The 21,683-nt window shown below is 40.9% G+C and overlaps 2 protein-coding genes across 10 annotated transcripts in view; one reads left to right on the top strand and one right to left on the bottom strand.

Moving 5' to 3' along the window:
- Window positions 1–7,705, top strand: part of BACH2 (BTB domain and CNC homolog 2) — a 252,104-nt gene extending 244,399 nt beyond the window's left edge. For all 9 annotated transcript variants that reach the window (XM_065588206.1, XM_042857593.2, XM_042857592.2 and 6 more), the window contains one exon: window positions 660–7,705. In XM_065588206.1, coding sequence (XP_065444278.1) covers window positions 660–1,139 — 480 coding nt within the window. In that variant the 3' untranslated portion in view covers window positions 1,140–7,705. The remainder of the gene's footprint in view (window positions 1–659) is intronic.
- Window positions 7,706–17,484: 9,779 nt separating this feature from the next.
- On the bottom strand, window positions 17,485–19,049 carry GJA10 (gap junction protein alpha 10). Its single transcript, XM_065589964.1, has one exon. It carries the CDS (start codon window positions 19,042–19,044, stop codon window positions 17,485–17,487), a length of 1,560 nt encoding a protein of 519 aa, XP_065446036.1. The 5' UTR covers window positions 19,045–19,049.
- Between the last annotated feature and the right edge of the window lie 2,634 nt (window positions 19,050–21,683).

Raw genomic sequence — 21,683 nt, 5'->3', positions numbered from 1 at the left:
TCTCCCATTCTCATGGCTGCATGGAAACTATATGATTCCGATGATGGGTCTGAAGCTGACATAACATTGATGCCCATTGTCGTCTTGCAGCTAACTTTCATACATGCACTTTTTTAAATGATCAAGAGCATCTTCAATATATAGCATGAATTACTGGGTGAAATTCAACGCCCTGTTTAATGGAGGCAGTCAGATTAGATGATCATAATGATCCCTTCTGGACTGAAAATCTGCTTTTCTTTATTTGTGTAATTTCAGGCCTTTTCTTTACATTTTTGCAGCTTTTTGCATTTTTGTCAGTATTTTTCATTAGATAAATCCTCTGGTCTCCTTTAGCGCATGTGTGTGCGCGCATCTATCTGCCTGCACACTCAGTCTATCTACTCAGCCTTACCAATTGTCAAAAATGTATCACCCTGATTCACCACTCTCTCTATTGAACAAACATCTTGCAGATGGTAGCATGCAAGCAACAAGTCCATGAAGAGCAGGTAGAGGACAAAGTATTGCATGTATCTGTGACTTATCCTGTGCCATACAAAATCAGAATGTTGTCTGTAATTTTACAGAGTGGATAAAGCAACATGTAAAACTGGAATAGAGCCTTAACTGCAGTAAGTGGCCTTTTATGAAGCTAAGATGCTTTCTTTCTTTTTCAGGTGTGTGAGAAAGAGAAATTACTGTCTGAAAGGAATCAGCTGAAAGCATGCATGGGAGAATTGTTAGATAACTTCTCATGTCTTTCCCAAGAAGTGTGTAGGGATATGCAGAGCCCTGAACAGATCCAAGCCCTGCACCGATATTGCCCTGTTCTCAGGCCTATGGATCTACCAACAGCCACCAATATCAACCCTTCACCAGCTGGAGTAGAGCAAAACCTAGTGACATCCCAGTGTGTTGGGGAAGGCATGCAGTGCTGCTCAGAGCAAGACTCTGTGCAACTAGGAGCTCACTGGCTACCTAACAACGTCTCCGAAAATTGTACAACCGGAAGAGGGCTTGATGGAGCTGCCCAAGGTACTTACTCAGAAAGAGAGCTCCCTCTAGAACAGAGTAGCCAAACAGTGACAGTAGACTTCTGTCAGGAAATGACTGATAAATGTACAACAGATGAGCAGCCTAGGAAAGATTACACCTAGTGACTTGTAACCTTACATTACACCTGGTCAGGTGTTCTTCAGTCAGCCAGTGGCAGTATTCATTTGTTGTCTAGAAGAACGTATTTGGTGCACACTACAGTGGTCTTAGCAGCAATACTGTTTTTAAGTATTCCCTCCTCTCTACAAGCAGGAGTTATCTTCACAATGGTGCTATCCCTTGCTCAGGCAGGGAATTAAACAGTGGCAACACTGTCTGTTTTTGTATGTTAATTTCAATCTTAACAGGGATGGACATAACACCTCTGAGGACCCAACTGCAGCTTTTTTCTCAGTGACCCATGTCACAAAACCCTAACTCAGGAATTTCCTCTGAATGTTCAATTTTTCATTGAAGACAGCTTCTTTACACATCAAAGTTTTATAGCTAAACTGTACATATTATATATAATATATATAAAATATATATCTCCATATGCAAAAGTCCCTGCATGCCTCAATTTTTCTCATCCTACAACTGGAAACTTTCATTTATATTGTATAAACAAGTTCCAACATTCCTTTTTTGTCTTTAATGCTAGAACTAGTTTGGTAACTTGTTACATGATTTTTTTTCTTGGTTCACAGTTCAGCAATATCATTCAGTTTGTACTTATTTATAAAATTTTAATGTTGGAAGCTTATCTGAGATTTTAATTATATCCAGGTTTTTGATTTTGGCACAGCCATGTTGTGCCATTTGAGCAATGTGGATTTATTTTATTTTCTTGCAGATACTGTACAGTAATGGTCAACTTTGCCACTTGCACTGAGTTTCTGGTCAAACCTCTTTTCATAATGAAGTTGTGACTTCAGTATAACTTGAGTATACTGTATTCTTTGCTTTATAGTTGAAAGAAAATTATAAAGTTTTAGCTAATAGAAAAAACACTCAGGAGATGATTATGTAGGAAGAACAATCTTGCCAAATACTGAATTCACCCTATAATGTGTAAAAGAAAATCTGCTTGAATATTTTTATATTCTTTTTCTTTCCCAAACAAAGTTTAAATGCTGTTAATTATGATTTTGGACTATATGGTAAGATGTATTTTGCTCTTTAATAAAATATAAAAAGTGGGTCAGTCAAGCATATGTTCCTAAATTGGGGTCCAAGGTCCTCAAAGCCCATTGAAGTAAATGGAAACACACCCATCAACTTCAGTGGGTTTTGGATCAGACCCCGAATCTGCACCCTTTCCCAGGCAAGTTGTCGCTACTCAGACGTATAGTCCAATGATTCTCAACCTACTTACCATTCTGGGCCACATATGCAGCTCTCTGTGTTATGTGGGTCACATCCATAAAATATATATACTACCTGTATGGCCCTGAGGATGTCACATGGGCTGCAGCTATATGCTGATTGGGCCACAAGCAGGCCGTGGGTTGAAAACAACTGGTATAGTAGCATTGGTCCTGATTTTGATCTCCCACCAGTTTTACCAGGGTGTTACTCCATTTACTTCAGTGGACTTACTCTTGATTCTCACTGGTGTGAGATCAGAATCAGGCCTATTGAAATCTGACTAGTCATGTAGGAAAGAATTGCAAGATCAGGCCCATAACTGAGACTTACAGATGTTTGCTTACAGAAGTCAAGTGAATGCTGTATACCCTAAGGAGCAAAACGTTACCTGATTTGGTTGCTTACCATTTGAAGTGTTGTGTTATAGAATCCTCTTATTCTACAGCATTGCCATCAGCACAAGTCAACTTCTAAAAGAGTGCTGTCTCACAGGAGACTGCTCAGAGAATTGGCTTAGTTGTAACTGTATTGAATTTGTATCTCAAGTGATACGGTGAAACAGGTAATCAGTGAATTGTGTTATGATAGCGTGGGACAGCAGCTTTCCAAGCATAACATCTATGTACAGCATAGGCAGAAAAACGTCCTCCTAACATTTTTATTATGAATTAGTAGTAATAGTATCAGTATTAGTAGTATTATAAGTGTATTGAATTATATTTTGTGATTCTTTTCCCTATTTGCGCCAGGGTGTGTGGCTAGTACTGAGGCTTTATCCTGGACAACACCACCCATGCTGTACAGATTGACATTGTTCACTCTTGCTGCAAAATTGACCAGCTGGGCACACCTGTTTGAAAAAGCAGCTTTTCACAAGCACTAAGTGACAATAGGTTCTGTTGTGCTAATGTTTACACTACGGGTGTGTCCTGGTGCTCTTTTGAGGCACTCAGTAAATCAGCATCTTTTCCTGGAGGAGGAATCAGCTCCCTCTCTCCTCTATTTTTGTGTTTTGAGATTGTGCTCATGGGCCGTCACGGACTTGCCAGTCTTGCTTCTGCTCTCTTCTCCCAAACGACGGTAGCCTAGCTACGGAGGAGGAAATGCATATAGCATGTGCCATGTTTGTTGAAAAATGTTTTTTCTGCATGCACAAAGAAATTAGTATATAATGTAGGATATGTGATTTTTTTTTTAAATCATAATTTATGTTTAAGTATTAACCGTTTCTGTGCAAAATCCTTATCTTTAAATGTTCAGAGATATCCAAATGCCACAAATTCCTAATTCACACAGTTGAAGAAGGGGGGAAAGTCATCCTTTCTTTTAAAAGATAGAGATCTAAATATATTGGAACACTTCCCACCCCCAGCCATTTTGTGCAGCAAACTGAGCTAGAAGCTCTTTCTGGGGAATTTGATTTTCCTTTGAATTCATTGACGTTGCAGAACAACTCTGTGTTTGGCAGAGATGTCTTGTTTCTGTGAGACCATAGTGAAAGCTAGAGTTTAAAACTAAATGTGAATCACATTATAGCATCATAGCTATTTTTTTTTGTCAACTGACAGTATTTTAAAGACTTTCTGTTGCCTTTTTTTTATTTTTAAGTGACCACCTATATAGATAGATGGAATGTTTTATGAGTATAAAACAAAGTTTGAACTAGCATCCTGACATGAAGATTTACCCTGCTAACGACTCATGTGCAACTGGTACTCTTGACCTCATTCCAACGGTTAAAAACAAACAAACAAAAAAGCCACCCACAGAACATGTGCTGCAGCTCTTGGGATCGACCCGGCTCATTCTGGTGCTGGGCCTCCTGATTTTCTTTTTCATGGGAACTGATATTTAAAACCACTGCTCAAATAAGTCTCTCTCTCTCGCTCGCTTTTCAAGCTTTTCATGATGTTTGATTTCATTCTTCACCGTTAGAAGTGACTGATTTGTCATTGCTTCCTTGACCTGTATTTACGCGTATATGTTTTTGCTCTTCTGAACCATGTGGCTCTCAAAACTGTTATTGGGTTAACTTTAAAGGGAAACATCTAGGAGAATTAGCTTCAGAACTGGACATGAGTTGAAATAAATAATCTGATATTAAAACAGTTGACCAAAAATCCAATTTTAAAAAAAAGTTAACTACAATATTTAGCAAATTAAGAGGTTTAGCCAACAAAAATGTATCTTTTTAAATAAGGATCATGCAGTTATTCATGAAGAAAGCTGCAGTTTCTGGTCTCTAATGTATTGCTTTGAAATTTTGTGCAAGATTGGGCCGGGTTGTCATATTGAATGCTGCACCAATATAGCATGAGTGTGAATTCTTGAGCCATCTAGCTTTGTCCAGTACATCTAGTTCTCCTTTTTATTTACCTTTGCTATACTTGTATTGCCAGAAAACCTCATTTCATTTAGGCTTATTATACTTGTGTCAAATGAGTACTACACTATATAATGTATTTGTTTCTCTGCGTTATCTGGAGGTGCCTTGGAAGTAATTAAAGTTCATTAAAAGCTGATTCTGGAACAAAGAGGTAGCGGGGGAAAAAAGGTCAGCCATGTTATCAGGACATCTCAGTATTTATATCACAGACTTCCTAACATATGATGACTCAGGCGTCAGAGTTTGATGCTGCAGTATAAAACTATTATTTTATATATTGTATGCGTAATTTATTATGTCTTTCTAAGATATATGCTGCTTTTAAGATGCACTATATTTTTGGATCTAATCCTTGTATTCCTCCTCCCCACCCCCAGGAAGTAAAAAATGTTGTGTTGCAAAGGCAAACCACAGTGATTAGTACGCCAACTGCTACCTCTCTTTAAAAGGGAGAGTGGGAACTAGATAAAAGTAACTTTGTCAATAAAGAATAACTGGCTGCCAGAGAAATTATTAATGCTGATAGTATGGTTGTTAATCCTAACTTCAACATTTTGTTGAGTCTTTATTTTAAAAAGCTTAAATAGAAATGCATATTTGTATAGTTAGATTTTTAATATTTAACCTTATGATTGCCAATGAAAGAAAACAAACCTGTATGCTGGAATTGGCATAATCCTATAAGAGAAAATTTGACCTTTTAAGGAAAACATGATGAAACACTGTAATTCCAGAAGTTAGATCACATCCTCACTGGTGTCATATATTCCATTGCTGTTTATGTTAAAATAGAAATAAATCTGGGATTAGAGAACAGAACTGTAGTGTATTTTAACATAAAACATAGGGAATATTAGTCAAGCCTACACAAGCTTGCATTCTAATCTACTTCAAGTCCTCCACAGTTAAACTGATTACCTTGATTTAAATGAGGAGCAATCTTCATCTCCTTCAAATTTGAAATACGTTTTGTGATGGTTTGTTAGCAGGTTCCATAGTCTACATTTGCATCATTTTAAATGTATGTCTTTTAGATTCTGTCTAGAAAAGGTTTAGCTTCAGTAAGAGCAATGGAGTTGATGATGTAGTCAAGAGGATCTGCTGAGTATGGCATGTCTTAATGTTTCTAGCTACACCTTACTTTAGATAAAAATAACACAAAGAATTTATATTCTGTTGCCTCCTACAACATATAATGTGTATTTTCTCTACACATCAAGGTTGTATTGTAGTTTGTCTCTGCCAAGGCAATCCAAAACTTAGTTATATATGTAATTACAGTTAGTGTGTGTATGTTCACCTGTTTATAATACATATATGTAGATTTATAATACTGTTTGGAATATTTCATGACTCAGGCATCAGACTTGATGCTGCAGAATACAATATATGTGTATATACATGTGCATTCAAAAAGTGACTCTTTATATAAAAAAATCTATTGTTGGTGGATTGTAGAATAATAAATTATTCTCTTTAGTGTGAAAGATATAATGGCATTACTTGCAATGACAAAGTGTACAGTATTTTCCTACACTCCACCAAGATAGGTAGTATTTATATCAAATTTTTTACTGTAATACACATATAATGCTGCCATTGGGCAAATAAAATCCCCTTTTTTGGCAGTGAGGAATGCTTAAAATGCTTTTTTTAAAACTGTGACATAATAATTAGCCAAATCAAACAATAGGAAAAATAACAGTTGGGTAAATCCCATTCTTATTCCAGTTTTGTTAACTTTATATGAAATAGCCGTTTATGTAGGTGTAATCCACCCACATGATTAAAAAACACACATGCAATGCCGAAATTGTCGCTGTGGGCTGATTACGGGCATACAGAAAATAACTGACTTTGAAAAAGTGGATAAGACAGAATTGTCAGTATTTGATTTTGTCCACTTCTTAGAACTGGAGATGGCTCCAAAACCAAACGGGGATGCTTGGATCCACAGACTTTTGGGAGAGTCTAGAATCTGAACTCTGGGTTTCGCAGCTGAACCCATCTCTATAACAGGGCCAAGCCAACAACCCTAAAGTTTATGGTGTGATGGGGGAGCAATTTCATTATCTGGATTGTTGTTCTCTCTTGGACCCATCATATTTAGAACACTGCATTTTCCTGAGACAATGTTATCCTGCATTTGTACTATAACTGAAAGAATTGTATGTGTTTAGATACTGTACTCGCTACTCATGCTCTGACCGAAAGTATCTGGATCCTTCAGACTAGCAGAAATTATACTAAACGCTTTGGTGATCTTCGATGCTTGTTATTTGCTATTAATTTCAAGCATCACCTTTTGATTTCAAGAGTGGAATTGCCCTAAGAGTTTGTTCCAGAACCAGTTGGATACAAGTGCACCTCTAATATATGCCTTACAGATTTCAGAGGCCATATTCAAAACAGGGTTTTATCCGTGTATGCAAGGGGGTACAACCCCTCTTCTCTTCCTCCACAGGTCAAACAGTATATGGACAGTTTTCACACATATCTACCTGTATAATCCTCTGTACCTCTCATAACTGGTCAATGACTGTAACAGGTTACATCAGGTGTTTTTCTACATACTTTTTACACAGATTCTATGCGATTAATGTAACTTAATTCAATGCATCATTTTATTGTACTAGTTCTTAAGCTTGTCTTTATTATTTTTTTCTAGGTGACTGTGGTTTCTTGTGATTTTTATTGTATAAACGAGATGGCTGTTGATGCTTATTCTCTGTTACTAAGAATTTTTACCTTTTTGGAAAAAAAAGCATTGTTATGAACTAATGAATTTAAAACTTCATTTACTCATTGTAAATACAGTATTGTGCAAAAAAAAAAAACTTTCCATTCATTTGAATTGCTAGTGTTAACTGAATTTTGTCTAGACACCATTTCTGTTGATGAAATAAAGACATATCATTATGTATTGTATATCAACTTTTCTTGCCTCTGAAATTAATGTCCTATTTATTAATGCAAGAGTAATGGTTAATTTCTGGAGGATATGGGAAACATAGTTAATCTTTGACCACATGACAAAACCTCCACCCGTTTAGGCTGAGTACAGTACGACTGGCTATCTGTACTGCAGGCAGGTCCATTGCAGGCAGGGCCAACTCCAGGCACCAGCGTAGCAAGCAGGTGCCTGGTGTGGCCAATGAAGAGGGGGGCGGCATGTCCGGCCGTTTGGCGGCAATTCGGCGGCGGGGCCGTCACTCCCTCTCAGAGCGAAGGCCCTGCCGCCGAATTGCCGCTGTAGAATGAAGCGGCGGTAGAGCTGCCGCCGATTGCGATCGCGGCTTCTTTTTTTTTTTTTTTTTTTTCTGCTTGGGGCGGCAAAAATGCTAGAGCCGACCCCGATTGCAGGACTACCAGAGGTGTGTTGATGTAGGACTGAGTGTACGGAGTAACTCTCATAACTATATTCCCATAGTACTGATTCAAGCTAGTTCTCATCCTGCATTCTCAACATCACTTAAGTAACCACTGTATTTTTTAACAAAACCTAAGAGAAAATAGAATTGTTTCTATGGAAATGCAAAACAAAGCAAAAATTCCAACCCAGAACAAACAAGCAAACAAAAATCCCTGCAGCATTTGCAGCCCAAACATTGCAGCATTCCACTAATGAATGGAAACCTGGAAATGAGTCTGGCTCATGTGTTAGCATTGTTCAAGCTGAGAGGAATGCAAAAAATAAAGAGCGTAAACAAAAGAAAGCAAATTATATTGTTTTAATACTGTTAAGGTGGTGGTAACTCAGACAAGGAAGTTTAATGCGTTTTTTTAAAGTCTCCAGGCTGCAACTCCCTCCTCCCCCCCCCCCCCCGCCATCACATTAAGATTGCCAGAAAGAAGGGGATAGCAATGTGAGCTGCCTGCAATCCCAAGTCCATCTGGAGGCCGGGAGCTGGCCAGCACAACCCACAAAAGCCTTGATTCAGTTTGACTTAAGAGCGTGCTCAATGCTTTGCTGAATCAGGGCCAAAGTGGGTGTGACCTAGCTAGGCCCGCTGGGAGATGCACACTAATTCAGCGCACTGCCCAGGAAGCCTCCATCGGGGAGAGCTCCTATAAAGCCATAGTCTTTTTATAGACAAAAAAGTACACCACAGACTGCCCAGTTTTGAGGATAAATGCCTCTGCCAGTGCCGCTGCCCCTTGCACCCTTTTGCTTCTACAGGACTAAACCTGGCCTGTGAGTTTTAAACCAGCAGAGTCCTTATAAGTAAAATAACCCCTCTCCTTCAGAAAAAAAGAACAGTGATACTACACTCCAGAATCTTGCTGGAAAAGCTGGAACATACATCAGCAAAGGCCCCTTTCCTCTCAAGTTTGTCAGAAGATACTTCATCATTTATATCTCCATACAGCACATACTCTACTCCCTGTCTATAGTCAAGCTTTGTTTATCCATCCGTAAGAAGTCACGGCTGCTTCTTTAATGGCTGGGGTTTTCGGTTTCATTTTTCACTTAAAAAAAAAAAAAAAAAAAAAAAACAAGCAATAGCTTAACCAAACAGTGTGTAACTGAGGCAATGATCCATCCTTGAGGAGTATGGATGGAAGTCATTAAAACTAGGATAAAAGCACTATGCAAGTTCAGTGAGCAGCCTAATCGCTTTTTACACTTGGCGCTTTTTGGCGGGGGGGGATGCTTTTTACTACTATTTCGGTGCAGCTGTCAGAACCACAAAGGCTTTGCATGATTAGGGAGACTGACATACCAACCAACTAGCTTGCTTAAAAATGTGATTCTCCACTGGAACAAATGGAGCATTGATAACAAAGGCAAGAGATGAGAGTGTGTCGTTGAATAATGAATAGGAGGAGTTGATGAGCACGTGATGGGGGACAGTGATATGGATAGTCTGGGAGAAGGTGCCTTATTTTTAAGATACATGGGTTGGAAGTGCGATTGTCCTGGGTCGTGCACGTATTAGAAATCTAATAATCCAAAGCAGCTATTTCCTATCAAATAGTGAGGCCATGTTTTTTTCTTTTGTACAGCCCATATAGGAACTGATGGAATGAACAAAGGAATGAGATCTTTATGATCCCGGGCAGATGTTTTAAGGATCTCTCATTTAGCAAACTGAAGAAGAATGCATAAGCTGCACATTAAAAAGCAATCAGCCAATTTGATTGTGTGTACTGTGTTTTTGCGGTGAGGGTGTTGGCAATGAGGGAGACAATGTCAGAGTGGCAATTAATCCCTAAAAGAATGTGAGCTTCACTTTAGCCCAGGTTGCTGAGCAGCCGCTTGGATTCGGGTCTCTTTGTTAAACCAGGAGGACTGTGCTACAAAGTCCTGGTGTGCTGCTTTCATCTTTTATTCACTGGCTAGTAGGCCCCGGGGAGTGAGATGTAAAAGAATCCTTCAGAAAACCTTCCTATCTAACGAACCCTTCCTTGCAAATATCTTTGCTCTTACCACTCCTTTGAAAGTATAGATCTTGCATCTTATAGAGATAAACACTACAGACCTAAACAACAAGTTGTGCCTCCCAAATGTTCTCCAAGGACACAAGGCTATTTCTGCAGTTACTGCACACATGAAGCAGCTGCTGCTTGGTATATGTGAGTGAAATCTTGAGTTTTGAAGCAGGTTGTCAGCCCACAATGGGAGTCAGGCTACGTTGCTACATGTGCTGGCATAAAACTTGGCGGTGTGTAAAGCAAGGGCTTTCTTCCATGAACTGCATCATGCTTTTTAGCTTCAGAATAAACGGAGAGGTTGCTTTTTTTGCTTCCTGCTGAGGAATGGTTTGTACCCAATTCTTTGGTTTGTTTCTTGTCCCCAGACTGGCATTATTTTTTCATGATAGATGATAGTTCGAGAAGCATGCTCTGAAAGATAACAAGAGAAAGAGAGAATGAGACTGAATGGTCTTAAAGAAGACAGAGGTTTGGTTTTTTTAAACCAACGTTACTAACCCAGGTTCCCTCAAAATATGGTTGGAATTTTAAAAAAATCTGTTTGTTTTAATACATTTACATTATACTGCCTTTTGCAATTGTAACAAGAAAGTCCCTATTGTATTTATACATAAAAGACCAAGTTAATCACTGCTGTAACTCTACTGAAGGGCCCAATCCTGCAGTCCTGATGCTGGAAACATACAAGCAAATGAATGTACAACTTTTTTGTAGGTTTGCTAGACATGCCTGGATAAAGCTACACTCAGCAGAGCTCCAGTTTCTAAAAATCAGCCTGGTCTGTATTAATATACACAGTCCTCAGACAGGAGAGCCCTGAGTGCCAATTTCTTATCAGCCCACAAGTTTGTCATTTTGAGCCTGCATGGTCTGTTAGCCTGCTGGATGGCTAGTTTAATTGATCAAGTAAACTGTACAGGCCCTTGGTACTTCACCTGTCTTAATCACAAACTACATTGGAGCACTCCTGGGCAGAGTTCAGTTTGCAGCATATAAATAATCCAGAGCATGCAGGAATTAAGACAGTCACATTGAAACAAACTGCATGAAAAATAATAGCAAGAGCTGATGGAGGAACACAACCATAAAAAATTAACGTTTCAAGCTTTTCCAACATCTGAGTAGAACAGAGCAACTTTGCTCATTTCTCATCCCAATGCTGTGTCTTGAGGGGGCTTAGCTGGCATATTCATGCTGTTCTGAATATCAAACAGACCCATAACATAATTTTAATATACAGTCGTTTCCATTGGGTGGGTGACCATTTGTGTGTAAGAGTCCAAGCGGAGTAGCAGGCTCTGCAGCTGTCTGAATTTTCTCCAGTCACTACTAGCCATTTGCCCAGTGGGGAAATAACCCAAAGCTAAATGGAGACGTAAGCAGCGGGGGGACAAGTCCCACTGACTTCAGTAGGGCCAGGATTTCACACACTGATACCTTCTCCCTGGCAAACGAAAATCAGAAATCCAATTTGGGCCTGACCGTATGAGGTTCTGAGCACATGCAACTCCCATTATCTTCACTGAAGATTGAGGACACTCAGGTCTGGTCTAAACTACAGTGTTAGGCAGCTTACGTCAACCGGATTATGTCAGTGTATATACTACAGCCTTGCTCCTGCCAATGTAAGTGGCCTACTATACCAACATCATAACTCCACTTCCACAAGAGGTGTAGGGCTTATGTCAGTGTAGTTAGGGCGGCACAGTGTCCCTGTAAGACACTGCGTTACTTACATCTATTAGCGGTCATTCTTGTCAGTTTCCAAATTTCCAGTCTCTGCTTCAAGCTGGGCTGCTGCCCAGGCTCCCTGTAGGGAGCTCTGCTTCCCCCTGGGATCCTGACTCCCTGCTCCGAGCCAGCCTCCCCACTCCAATCTGCACTGCCGCCCAGGCTCCCAGCTCCCCGTTGGGAGCACAGCAGCTGACCAGATTCCAGGCACGGATCTCCCCCCCAGAAGCCTGGCTGCCCTTCCCTCCACCCCCCAGGCTCTCCACTCCCTGCCGGGAATGGGGCAGCTGCACCAGGCTTCTCAGCTCCCTCCTCCCCAGCGGGAATGGAGCAGCTGACTGGACACCAGGCGCAGAGCTCTCCGCCAGGAGCCCAGCTGCCCCGCCAGGCTCTCCGCTCCCTACTGGGTAATTACTGTGAGGGCTGTAAATGGACCTAACATAGTTTATAAACATAAGTTTATAGTGTAGACATACCCTTAGCAACTAATGGGATCAAGCTCAAATAGGGCATGTCTACACTATAATGCTATCCCGTGCATTAGCTCCTCTTTTCTTTATCTTCGTTCCTGCTGTGTCCCAGTCAGAAAGGGTAAGGGATCTTGCCCTTCCACTCATGACTGCTTGGAAAGTAAATTTCTCCTCTCTCCCCTTCTTCACTGTTTCAAGGGAGAATTCTGATACCTCATTTTCTGCTCCCCATTGAGAAGTTTCAGATAATTCCTACACCATGAACCAAATAGCTCCCAGTTGCCTGGCATTCAGTGCAGACAAGTACATTGCACTCGCTTGCTCCTGGACACAGACATGGGAGAAGTTCTACTGAAATCAATAGGCCTCCTCATGAGAGTAAAGTTACAGGCATAAAGGTTTACAGGATCAGGTCCTTCACTGGTCTACTTTGTGGCTGATCTAGTTAATATCACAGTAAACCCAAAGGTTAAAATATCACTAGTGTAGATAGGAAGGACTGAAGCCTCAGTAAACCCTCACTCATGAATGTAATTGTGTTGAAGCCAATGGGTCATTAGCATTGATGTCAGTGTGACTTCTTGTCCAAGGGAGGACCACTGATGTGAGGAAGATTTGCAGGATCTGGCCCTGAGGCAGGATTCCATTTTCTCCTCAGTTACATGGCTGTAATCCCCCTTGATTAAAATGGGGGGGGGGGGTTATAGCTGTGTAACTGAGGGCAGATTGGGCCCAGAAAAGCTCGGTGTACATCTTCCATGTGAGTCCTGGGCAGGGGTTAAGATGTCCTCCTATCCATGTCCCGATTGCCCTGCTTCACTGCAAAGGTTCTGTTGGAGCTGATGAAATTCCTCACTACTGTGGTTTTGGAACCTCTGAGGCTGATTGTTCGTGTTGACATCAGCATCCACATGGATGACAAACTCCCTGAGTCAGATGAGGACTTCTTGACAACAATGGTAGCTATGAGATTATCTTAGCTTGTTGCAAGCTCACTCCTACAGCAAGTCATGCTGTAGTTGTTGTGTTTGGTTCAGGTAAAGGCAACTGAAAATTATACCTGTGTCATGGAGTGAATATTCTCTCCCAACTTTGTGGCTGTAGCACTTCTCTCCTGTCAGAATGAAGGGCCCGTTTTGGTGGTCTGGCCTTATAGGATAATGGAACTAAAGGATTTTCAGAGAGCTCTGAGGGAAAATGTTGTTTCTCCAAAGAATCACTCTGTCCAGAGGATATTTTAACAATCTTTTGGCCTTCCCTACCGGTGTCCCCTTGATGTTCTTTTCCCCAGGTTTACTCTTACAGCTTACCTTGGTTTATGAATCACCTCTGACAAATGAAGTGGTAGGGTGCTCATAGTAAAAGTCTTGGGTAAAAGCTGAGTAAAGATTTTTAAAATTCTTATGCCATGGCTGTACATGAAGCAAAGGAATGGCTCTTAGTCTCTACCAAATTTCAGACAGGAGTTCTTTAGACAGCTTGACTAATCTGGACTGTCTCTGCTCAATGGCTGGTCTGAGTCCCACATTTGGTGATGAAATTTATTATTTTGCAAATATAATTGAGCTGACCCAGAGCAATGCATTAGCATTCAGGAGCACAGAGCTGTATCCCAAGTGGCAAACTCAGTTTAGGACAGTATTGCTTAGAGGTACTCCAGATGTTGAAGAACTTTGTGCTACATCTGTGTTTAAGGTCCAATTTTTTCCTGACTGGTGAGGGCCAGTAGGGAAGTTCTAGGAAGATGCTCCTGGTCTTCTTGACACTTGTCAATCTGTATAGAAACTTGTGTTTGGCCAGGAGACTGCACTGGTTATATTGGTCAATTATCTCCTCCTGGTAATGGATAAAAATCAAGCATCTATGATGATATTGCTAGTTCTGCCAGCTGCCTTCAAGATCATTAATCATGGGATGTTGTTGACTCACAAGCAGACCCGAGCAGCAATGATGGCATTGATTCTTTTGTAAATTCAAACTTTTTTATCTGAGAGAGAGTTTAGACCACAGTTGTAGGCAATTGTTTTGCTTCTCCTAGGAATCTCAACTATGGGGTGCAGCAGGGTTCTAGCTATAATGAGGGGCTCCTGGAAGGATTAACAGGGCAAAGATTGTGATGTTTTCAGATGCAGATGATAACCAGCCTGGCTGTATCTCATCCAATTGAGGTGATGTTGCTGAGTGCCTTAATCAAAATCTGGTAGAGATTAGGGCATAGATGAAACAAAAAATATCTATCTGAGAGCTATTCCAGCCAAGATAGAGGTGGTAGTGGTAGTTTGGGGAAGTAATCATAAAAGACAGAAGAGATCATATCAACCCCTTTGTCTGAGGGTGTTTTCCCTCCATTGGTTGCCCAAATTAGGAATTTTTTTGACCAATGGCAGTGCAGAGTGGAGTAGTATATTTCTGGCTGTTTAAATTGTTGTTTGAAAATGTATTTAGGTCTTGTGCTGTGTAGGTTTATCAGGTTTCAGGGGGGCAATTCTTTGTCTGGATTATTATTTGAAGTCATTATTAAACAGAAGTAGAAATAGTCTTTCTTGTACTTCAGTTTAAATTTTTAAAATGTTTTCATTTTTGTTGTCTTATATTAAGATCAAATAATTAATCTTCCCAGTGCTCCTGTTGGGGAAGTAGGTAAATAATATCATTTTTTAAAAACTAAACCTTATTGTATGGTAAAACTCCCATTGATGTAAATGGGAACAAAGTTTGGCAAATGCTAAGTACTTTTGACAATTCCAGCCATAATGTATAGAAACCATAGGGATAGGGAGGCATTAGACACATTATGGTATAGTTTTTTTTATTTCCTAGGGCAATATTATTTATTTATTTATGGTGCATTGGAAGATTTTGATCTTCATCAAGTCTCTTAGCAATATTTGTACCAAATTGCATTTGCTGCAATAGTGATCAAATTGTATGTAACAGCATGTCTGCCTTGGGATCCCATGGATACATTGTGGGCAGGAAGTGATAGATTAGCTGATGTGTGTATACAAATTTCAAAATGCTGGTGACATTCACACAGACAGTGATCCATGAAGGGTGTTTACCACAAACACTGGCATGCTGAACAGGGTGTGCTGCTTTCAAGAACATTAAAATTGTTTAGTTTTGCAAGTTGAATATATTTCTTTAGAAGACCTGGCCCAAAAGGCAAAATAGCATATACTGTTATGTCCAGTATTTAAGAATGGCCGGCAAGACTTTCATTAATTTTCATTAAGATGCTGCTTAAGTTCTGTCATGTTTGTTCTGGTTTTACTGATTATCTTTTAAATAATCCCATTCTATTATATTCCAGTCCTTATGCTGCACTTATCATCATAGTATCTGAATGCCTACCAGTAGTGCATTAAGCAGCATGACTAACATCTGTCATGTATTGTTTGTTCTTTCATCCTCTTTCCATGGGAAAAACACGTGCAGTGGAGTGTCTTGTTTTGGTAGGGGTTTTGGTTTGTTTTTTAGAAATATGCCTGTTGTTATGTATTTATATAGCAAGGTCAAAGAAAATGCACTTTGTACTTGTAATGGGAGGTTTGTCATTAGTTCCTGAGGGAGTTCATTCCACAGACAGATAGGAAAAAGCTCTGACTCCTGCACGGATGAGCTTTACCCTTATCATAGAAAGTCCCACTGTGCCAGAGCATCATAGTTGTTATCCAATGTCTTCATCCTGGAGCAGTACGCAGTTTTTCAGATATTCTGGGCCCAGGCCATAGAGCTCCTTGAAGATAAGGACCCAGACCTTGAACTTGATTCAAAATTCTATGGCAAGTCACTGTAGGGAGCAGAGGACAGGTATGATTTGCTTGTGATAGTCTGTGTTGCTGAGGAGAAAAGAGACCTTAGCCTCATAGAAAACCAGCAAGATGGACTCTGAGCCCTCTCTCCAGGCAATCTTGGAAACAACAAAGGGAAAATGATGATACTGTATTTAAGAGAATGAATATTTTCTTCTGTATGGTATTTGCTGATTGTCTATATGGGTTATAGAAACTCTGGCACAATTGAAACTGGCGGATATAAATGGTAATGTGCTGAATAATGTACAAATATACTTTCTGCTTGTTTGGCAGAGGTTCAGACGTGTAAAAAGGGTAGTTATTAAAGAATAGGGGGGAATGGAATGACATGTTAGAGGGCCCACAGTGTTTTGAAATTAAGCTTGTTTTCTTTTAAAATCATTTTTGCCTCAGAATGTATAAGATAGTATCTGAAGGTCTGCAAATCCATTCTTACTGGAGTATTCTCATTGAAATCTGTGCGCCCCCCCCCCCATGCCAGTGAGCCTCACTAAGGGTTTGCAACCGCTGAGCTTAAATTATTTTAAAATGCAACTTTGTTGGCATCTGGATCCAAATTACAATTGTTTATTAAAATCGAAAGTAAACAAGCTATTTTCAGACAGCTTGTGTGGTTTTGGAATATGAACAGTTGCTAAATATGAAATTACCCACTTGCTGTATTATTCAGTGTTTTATGGCAAAAAAAAACCCTAATCTAGTAGAAATTTTACATTTTTTTATAAAGACATAACAATCTAATTTAGGCAATAGTTTAACCCAAAGATACAGTCCAAGAGAAATCCTGCCCCCTCAAGCTGAGGGGAATTTTCTCATTGATTTCAGTGGGGACAGGATTTTAATTTAATTTCTTGTACTGGAATGAACCTCTACTAGGATATGGTAAAATCCTTTAAAGATCAATTGGGGGATATATTTATATAGTTTAAATATATAAGAAACCTCAGTGACCAAAGCCAATAAAATGATGAATGATCTGTTACTGATAATATTCACTTTAGAGGCAAAAGACAATCCCAATTAAGCAGAGAGATAGTTTGATTTGAAACCTCCAGGGATTGTGAGGCATGTATAGGAAATAATGGCGTGTTTTTCTTTTCAATCCCTTTGCCATTTATCCATTGATGGCTCTGGCCCTCTACTAGCATGAGGCCAGGTATGTCGTTTGTCACTGTATCCAAACAACTCCCCAGCCACAGCCTGGCCATCCTGAGGCCTGTCTAAGGCTCAGACACCTTCCAAAGAGCAGTAACTCACACTAGAGAGCAGGACACTTGGCGTTACTTACCATGGACATTCTGCGTCCCATTGCAGAAGGGGGTGGTGGGGTGATGGGTGGGCTGCTCTCCTCTCTGCATTTGGCTTCAGAGCTGGAGCCGTTCCTGGAGTCGGAGCTCTCCGAGTCACTGGCCAGCTGGTTCTCAGACAGCACCCTGGACAGGAAGCTGGCCTTGCGATTGCCCTGATAGTGCCCGCTGTCTGGAGAGTCACCGCGATCGTCCCCGTAGTCTTTGCAGCTGCCCACCCGGCTGTGTTTGCGGAGTACATTGCGGAGGGCTTGGGGAATCTCCAGCGGACCGGCACTAGTGGGGGTCTTGGCCGGCTGCACAGCATTCCTGGGTGGCTCCGGGATGTGCTGTTCGCTCCCTGGGCAGCTCTCGATGCCCTGCTGGGGCTGCTTGTGGGTCTCCTCGCTGCTGGAGGAAGGGTGTCGGGATGGCTGTCCTAGGTGCTGGTTGGGGAGCTGTCTGTAGTGCTGCTCCCTTTCCCGGGGGTGCTCCGGGTGCTTGTAGAGACGAGGGACCTGTCCATGGTGCTGCTCGCTTCTAGGCCTGTCTGTGCTGCACCGGCGCTGCTCAGCACCCATCCCTCCTGGCCTCTGGCAGTGATCAGCAGGTGCCTGAAGCACTTTGTATCCCTGTACTGGGGGCAGGTAAACAGGCAGCCCACCCTGCTGGTTTGGCAACAGTTTATAGCTGCTCTGGGGGGAGGAATTGCTCATGATGCAAACTTGCTGCACCACTGAGTTCTTCTTCAAGGTGCAAATGCTTGTCTCCTCTGCCATCGCTGCCTCTCTTCTCTGCCTCCCATGCAGGGTCTTCTTTATCTTCTTTATCCCCAGGTGGATAATCTCCAGGATGTTCAGGAACAGGGAGACGGCTGCGATGCTATGCATGAAAATCATAAAGATGGTCTTCTCTGTGGGTCTAGACACAAAACAATCCACCGTGTTAGGGCACGGAGGACGAGTGCATTTGTAGAGGGGATACATTTGAAGCCCATATAAAAGATACTGACCTATCATAAAGCCCACTTCCACCGCTGAGCGGGTCAAGATATGCAGGACGTAGGTGCGCAATAGGGACCCTCTCAAGGGCGCTTTGTTCACTTTCTTCTGTTCTTCTAACTTCCTCAGCTCCCTCTCCATTCTCTTGTGCTCCTCCGGGACCGGCTCCAGCTCTTCCAGCTGGGCTCTCAGATGGGTTTTCTTCTTCTGCCTCTCTTTCTCAAGGGCCCTAAGTCTATAAAGTGCATGTCCCATGTACACTAGGGATGGGGAAGAGACAAAGATGATCTGAAGCACCCAGTATCTGATCAGAGAGATGGGGAAGGCTTTGTCATAACAGACATTGCTGCAGCCAGGTTGCTCAGTGTTACAAATGAATTCAGACTGCTCGTCATCCCAAACATCTTCAGCAGCCACTCCCAGCACCAGCATCCGGAAGATGAAAAGGATAGTGAGCCAGATTTTTCCCACGATGGTGGAGTGGATGTGCACTTCCTCGAGGATGCTGCCTAGCAAGTTCCAATCCCCCATCATCAGAGGCTCATGTCTGAAATGAAAAATCCCATGTCATTAAAGCATCCCACATTAAGCTGCATTTCTATAGGAACCGGAGATTTTCAGCTGTGTTCAATAATGTTTGTTCATATTTCTTTATGATACACCCATACGGGAAGAGATTTTAGAAGTTCATGAGTTTTCCAATCAATGGCTCATTAATACACACACAAAATTAACATCATATTAAGGAGGGGGGTGAAAGATGCAAAAGCAAGATTGTACTAAGCCCTTAGAGGTTGTTTTCAGCAATAAACTTTTGAAGCTGTTTCCTCACTTATTGGTTTACATCACATCCTTACTATTACTGAAGCAGCTGATTTTCTTTTTCATTATCATTGTTCATATAATCGTGCTATAGCTGGCAGCAGCTTCACCCACTCAATTTCTGTGGCAGTGGCGCCGGCTTTGGCTTTGAATATGAGACCGCTACGGCAGTGTGGCGATAACTCAGGCAGGCAAACTAAGCTCATTGACGGTACTTTGAAAAGTAGGCCTGACATGAGACTTTTATTGCTAGTACCTTACATCCGTAATAGACCCTTTCATCCCATGGCTTCCTACCATCTATGGGCACAAATGTGAAGTTTTCATATTCATTCATTCTGAGCACATTTCTAACTTTACACCTCTGGGTAGTCTCATTCAATTCAACAGGAATACTCACATGCAAAGAATTTGCGGGGGTGAGGGGGAGGGAGGCTTAGATTTTATTAGGGCAAAGTCTTACAGAAGTCAATGGGGTTTTGGCTTGATCACTAATTTTAGGATTTATGAGTATCTTTACAGATAGAATGAGGAACACAACTGAGTGATATAAAGATTTTTAACAGTGAGTGTGGGAGAATCCATTTAATTAGCTGAAGTCCAAAGGCCCTTGTGCTCTTCACCAAATGGGACCTAAATTCTGCAACAAGAGCCCTTGGTTTCGAGGCACCTCAGTGCAGCCGGTTATGGAGATTCTGTGGGAACTTCATATAAGTTCCCAAATTGATATTTAAAAAAAAAATTAATGTGAACATGGATGTTATATTCAGTATCACTTCCCTTATATTTCACTAACATGGTAAAATACTGGAAGCCACTGGAACCTCATCTACACTAGGGCTCTCACTTGTGCTTACACCAGTTCAGCTGAACTAGTCCTAGCATTGGTGGGAATTTTTTGCTAAAATTCCTTAGTGTAGGCAAAGTGGAAGATGTACAAGTGTGGCTTTTACTAGCCTGAGACTTTGAGATTATGTTCGAATGTTCTTCCTTTATGTGTTTCGTTTCTTCTCATACAAACAGTGTTTAAATGAAGTTATAAATTGTTTTTCACTGCCAAGTTCTGATAGAGCATCCTAGGAGTAGAGAACATCTCAACCTTTGGAGGAGGAAAAACAAGTGGGTTTAGCTGTGTAGGGAACCTAAGCCATATTTCGATTTAGGCTTGAGTAACTTTAGTTGGCCAAATGTTTAATGAAAGTTCGATTACTAGGAGATGTTTGAAGCAGCTTTCTGGTTTGTAGGCAAAAGGTTATTAGAATAAGGTCATCCACTTTCCATAGACTTTGTCCCACCTCTTAGAGTTCTTTTCCCAGTGTCTTAACTCTCTGTCATAAGGATGTGTGGGAATGTGTGGGTAAGTAAACACTGACAAGTTATTAATTATATTTAAACAATGAAGACAATGATGTCTTGGGCCTAAGTGAAAGTCTATCATTTCCTTAACACATGGTACTTTCTTGTATCCTGTTTTCAAGAGACATCCATTTGTGGTTATTGTTAAAGACATTCACACTCTAACTTAGAATCTTTGATGTGACTTCAAGATCAAGATGCCAGGTCATTGGCTCACATCAAATTACAACTACCAGCCTTTAACATCTAACTGGCCTGTGAAGATATTGACATACCCCCTGAGGCGGAGTAAGGACATTGATCACTATAAAAGACTAAACTATGTAGACAGAAAGGGAGGGAGGCGATCTCTTGCATCAACAAGGACACCCAGAGTGGTATATTCAGTTTTCTTCCCTGGACTTGCCATCCAAAGAATAAGAGGTGAAAGACTCTGTCTGACCTTCTGCTAAGCCAAGCCTGAAGTCTACAACTGAGAGAGAGGAGAGACCAAATTCTCCCTCGCCCACATGCAAAAAATCTTCATTTCATCCTAATGATACCAGTAAATATCAACTTAGTTCCAAACTAATACCAGTCATGTGAACTGAAGACTTTAAGAACGTGTGAAAATCCTCTGCAGAGCAATTCAAGAACACTAGAATAGTTCCAAGTCCCATTAGTACAAGTGTGTGTGTCTTTCTCTTTGTTTGTCACTAACTGTTCCCCAAAGTAGACACTAAACCCCTTAGTCTGTTACCTAAACAGCAAGCGATCTCTGGGTTAAATGAGTGTCGTTCTAAAGATGCAGAGTATGGGATTCTAGAAATAAATTTGTATTTGTGCCAGACTGCCAGAAAGATGTGGGCATTGTGTTCAAGCGGGGTGGAGAAACAGATTAAATAAACCACAGTTTGATGTAGTTTCTGTGAACAGTAAAACTCAACAAGAGAAAGCCAAAAGAGGAAGTTACTAGGAAATCATTCTAAGAGCTGTACTTCCTTAAAACCAAG

Source organism: Chrysemys picta, chromosome 3, assembly GCF_011386835.1.
Source record: "Chrysemys picta bellii isolate R12L10 chromosome 3, ASM1138683v2, whole genome shotgun sequence".
Lineage (NCBI taxonomy): Eukaryota > Metazoa > Chordata > Testudines > Emydidae > Chrysemys > Chrysemys picta.
This window is presented reverse-complemented; position numbering and strand designations above follow the sequence as displayed.

Coding starts and splice junctions, on each gene's coding strand:
- GJA10 (XM_065589964.1), bottom strand. CDS start 19,044: ATGGGGGATTGGAACTTGCTAGGCAGCATCCTCGAGGAAGTGCACATC.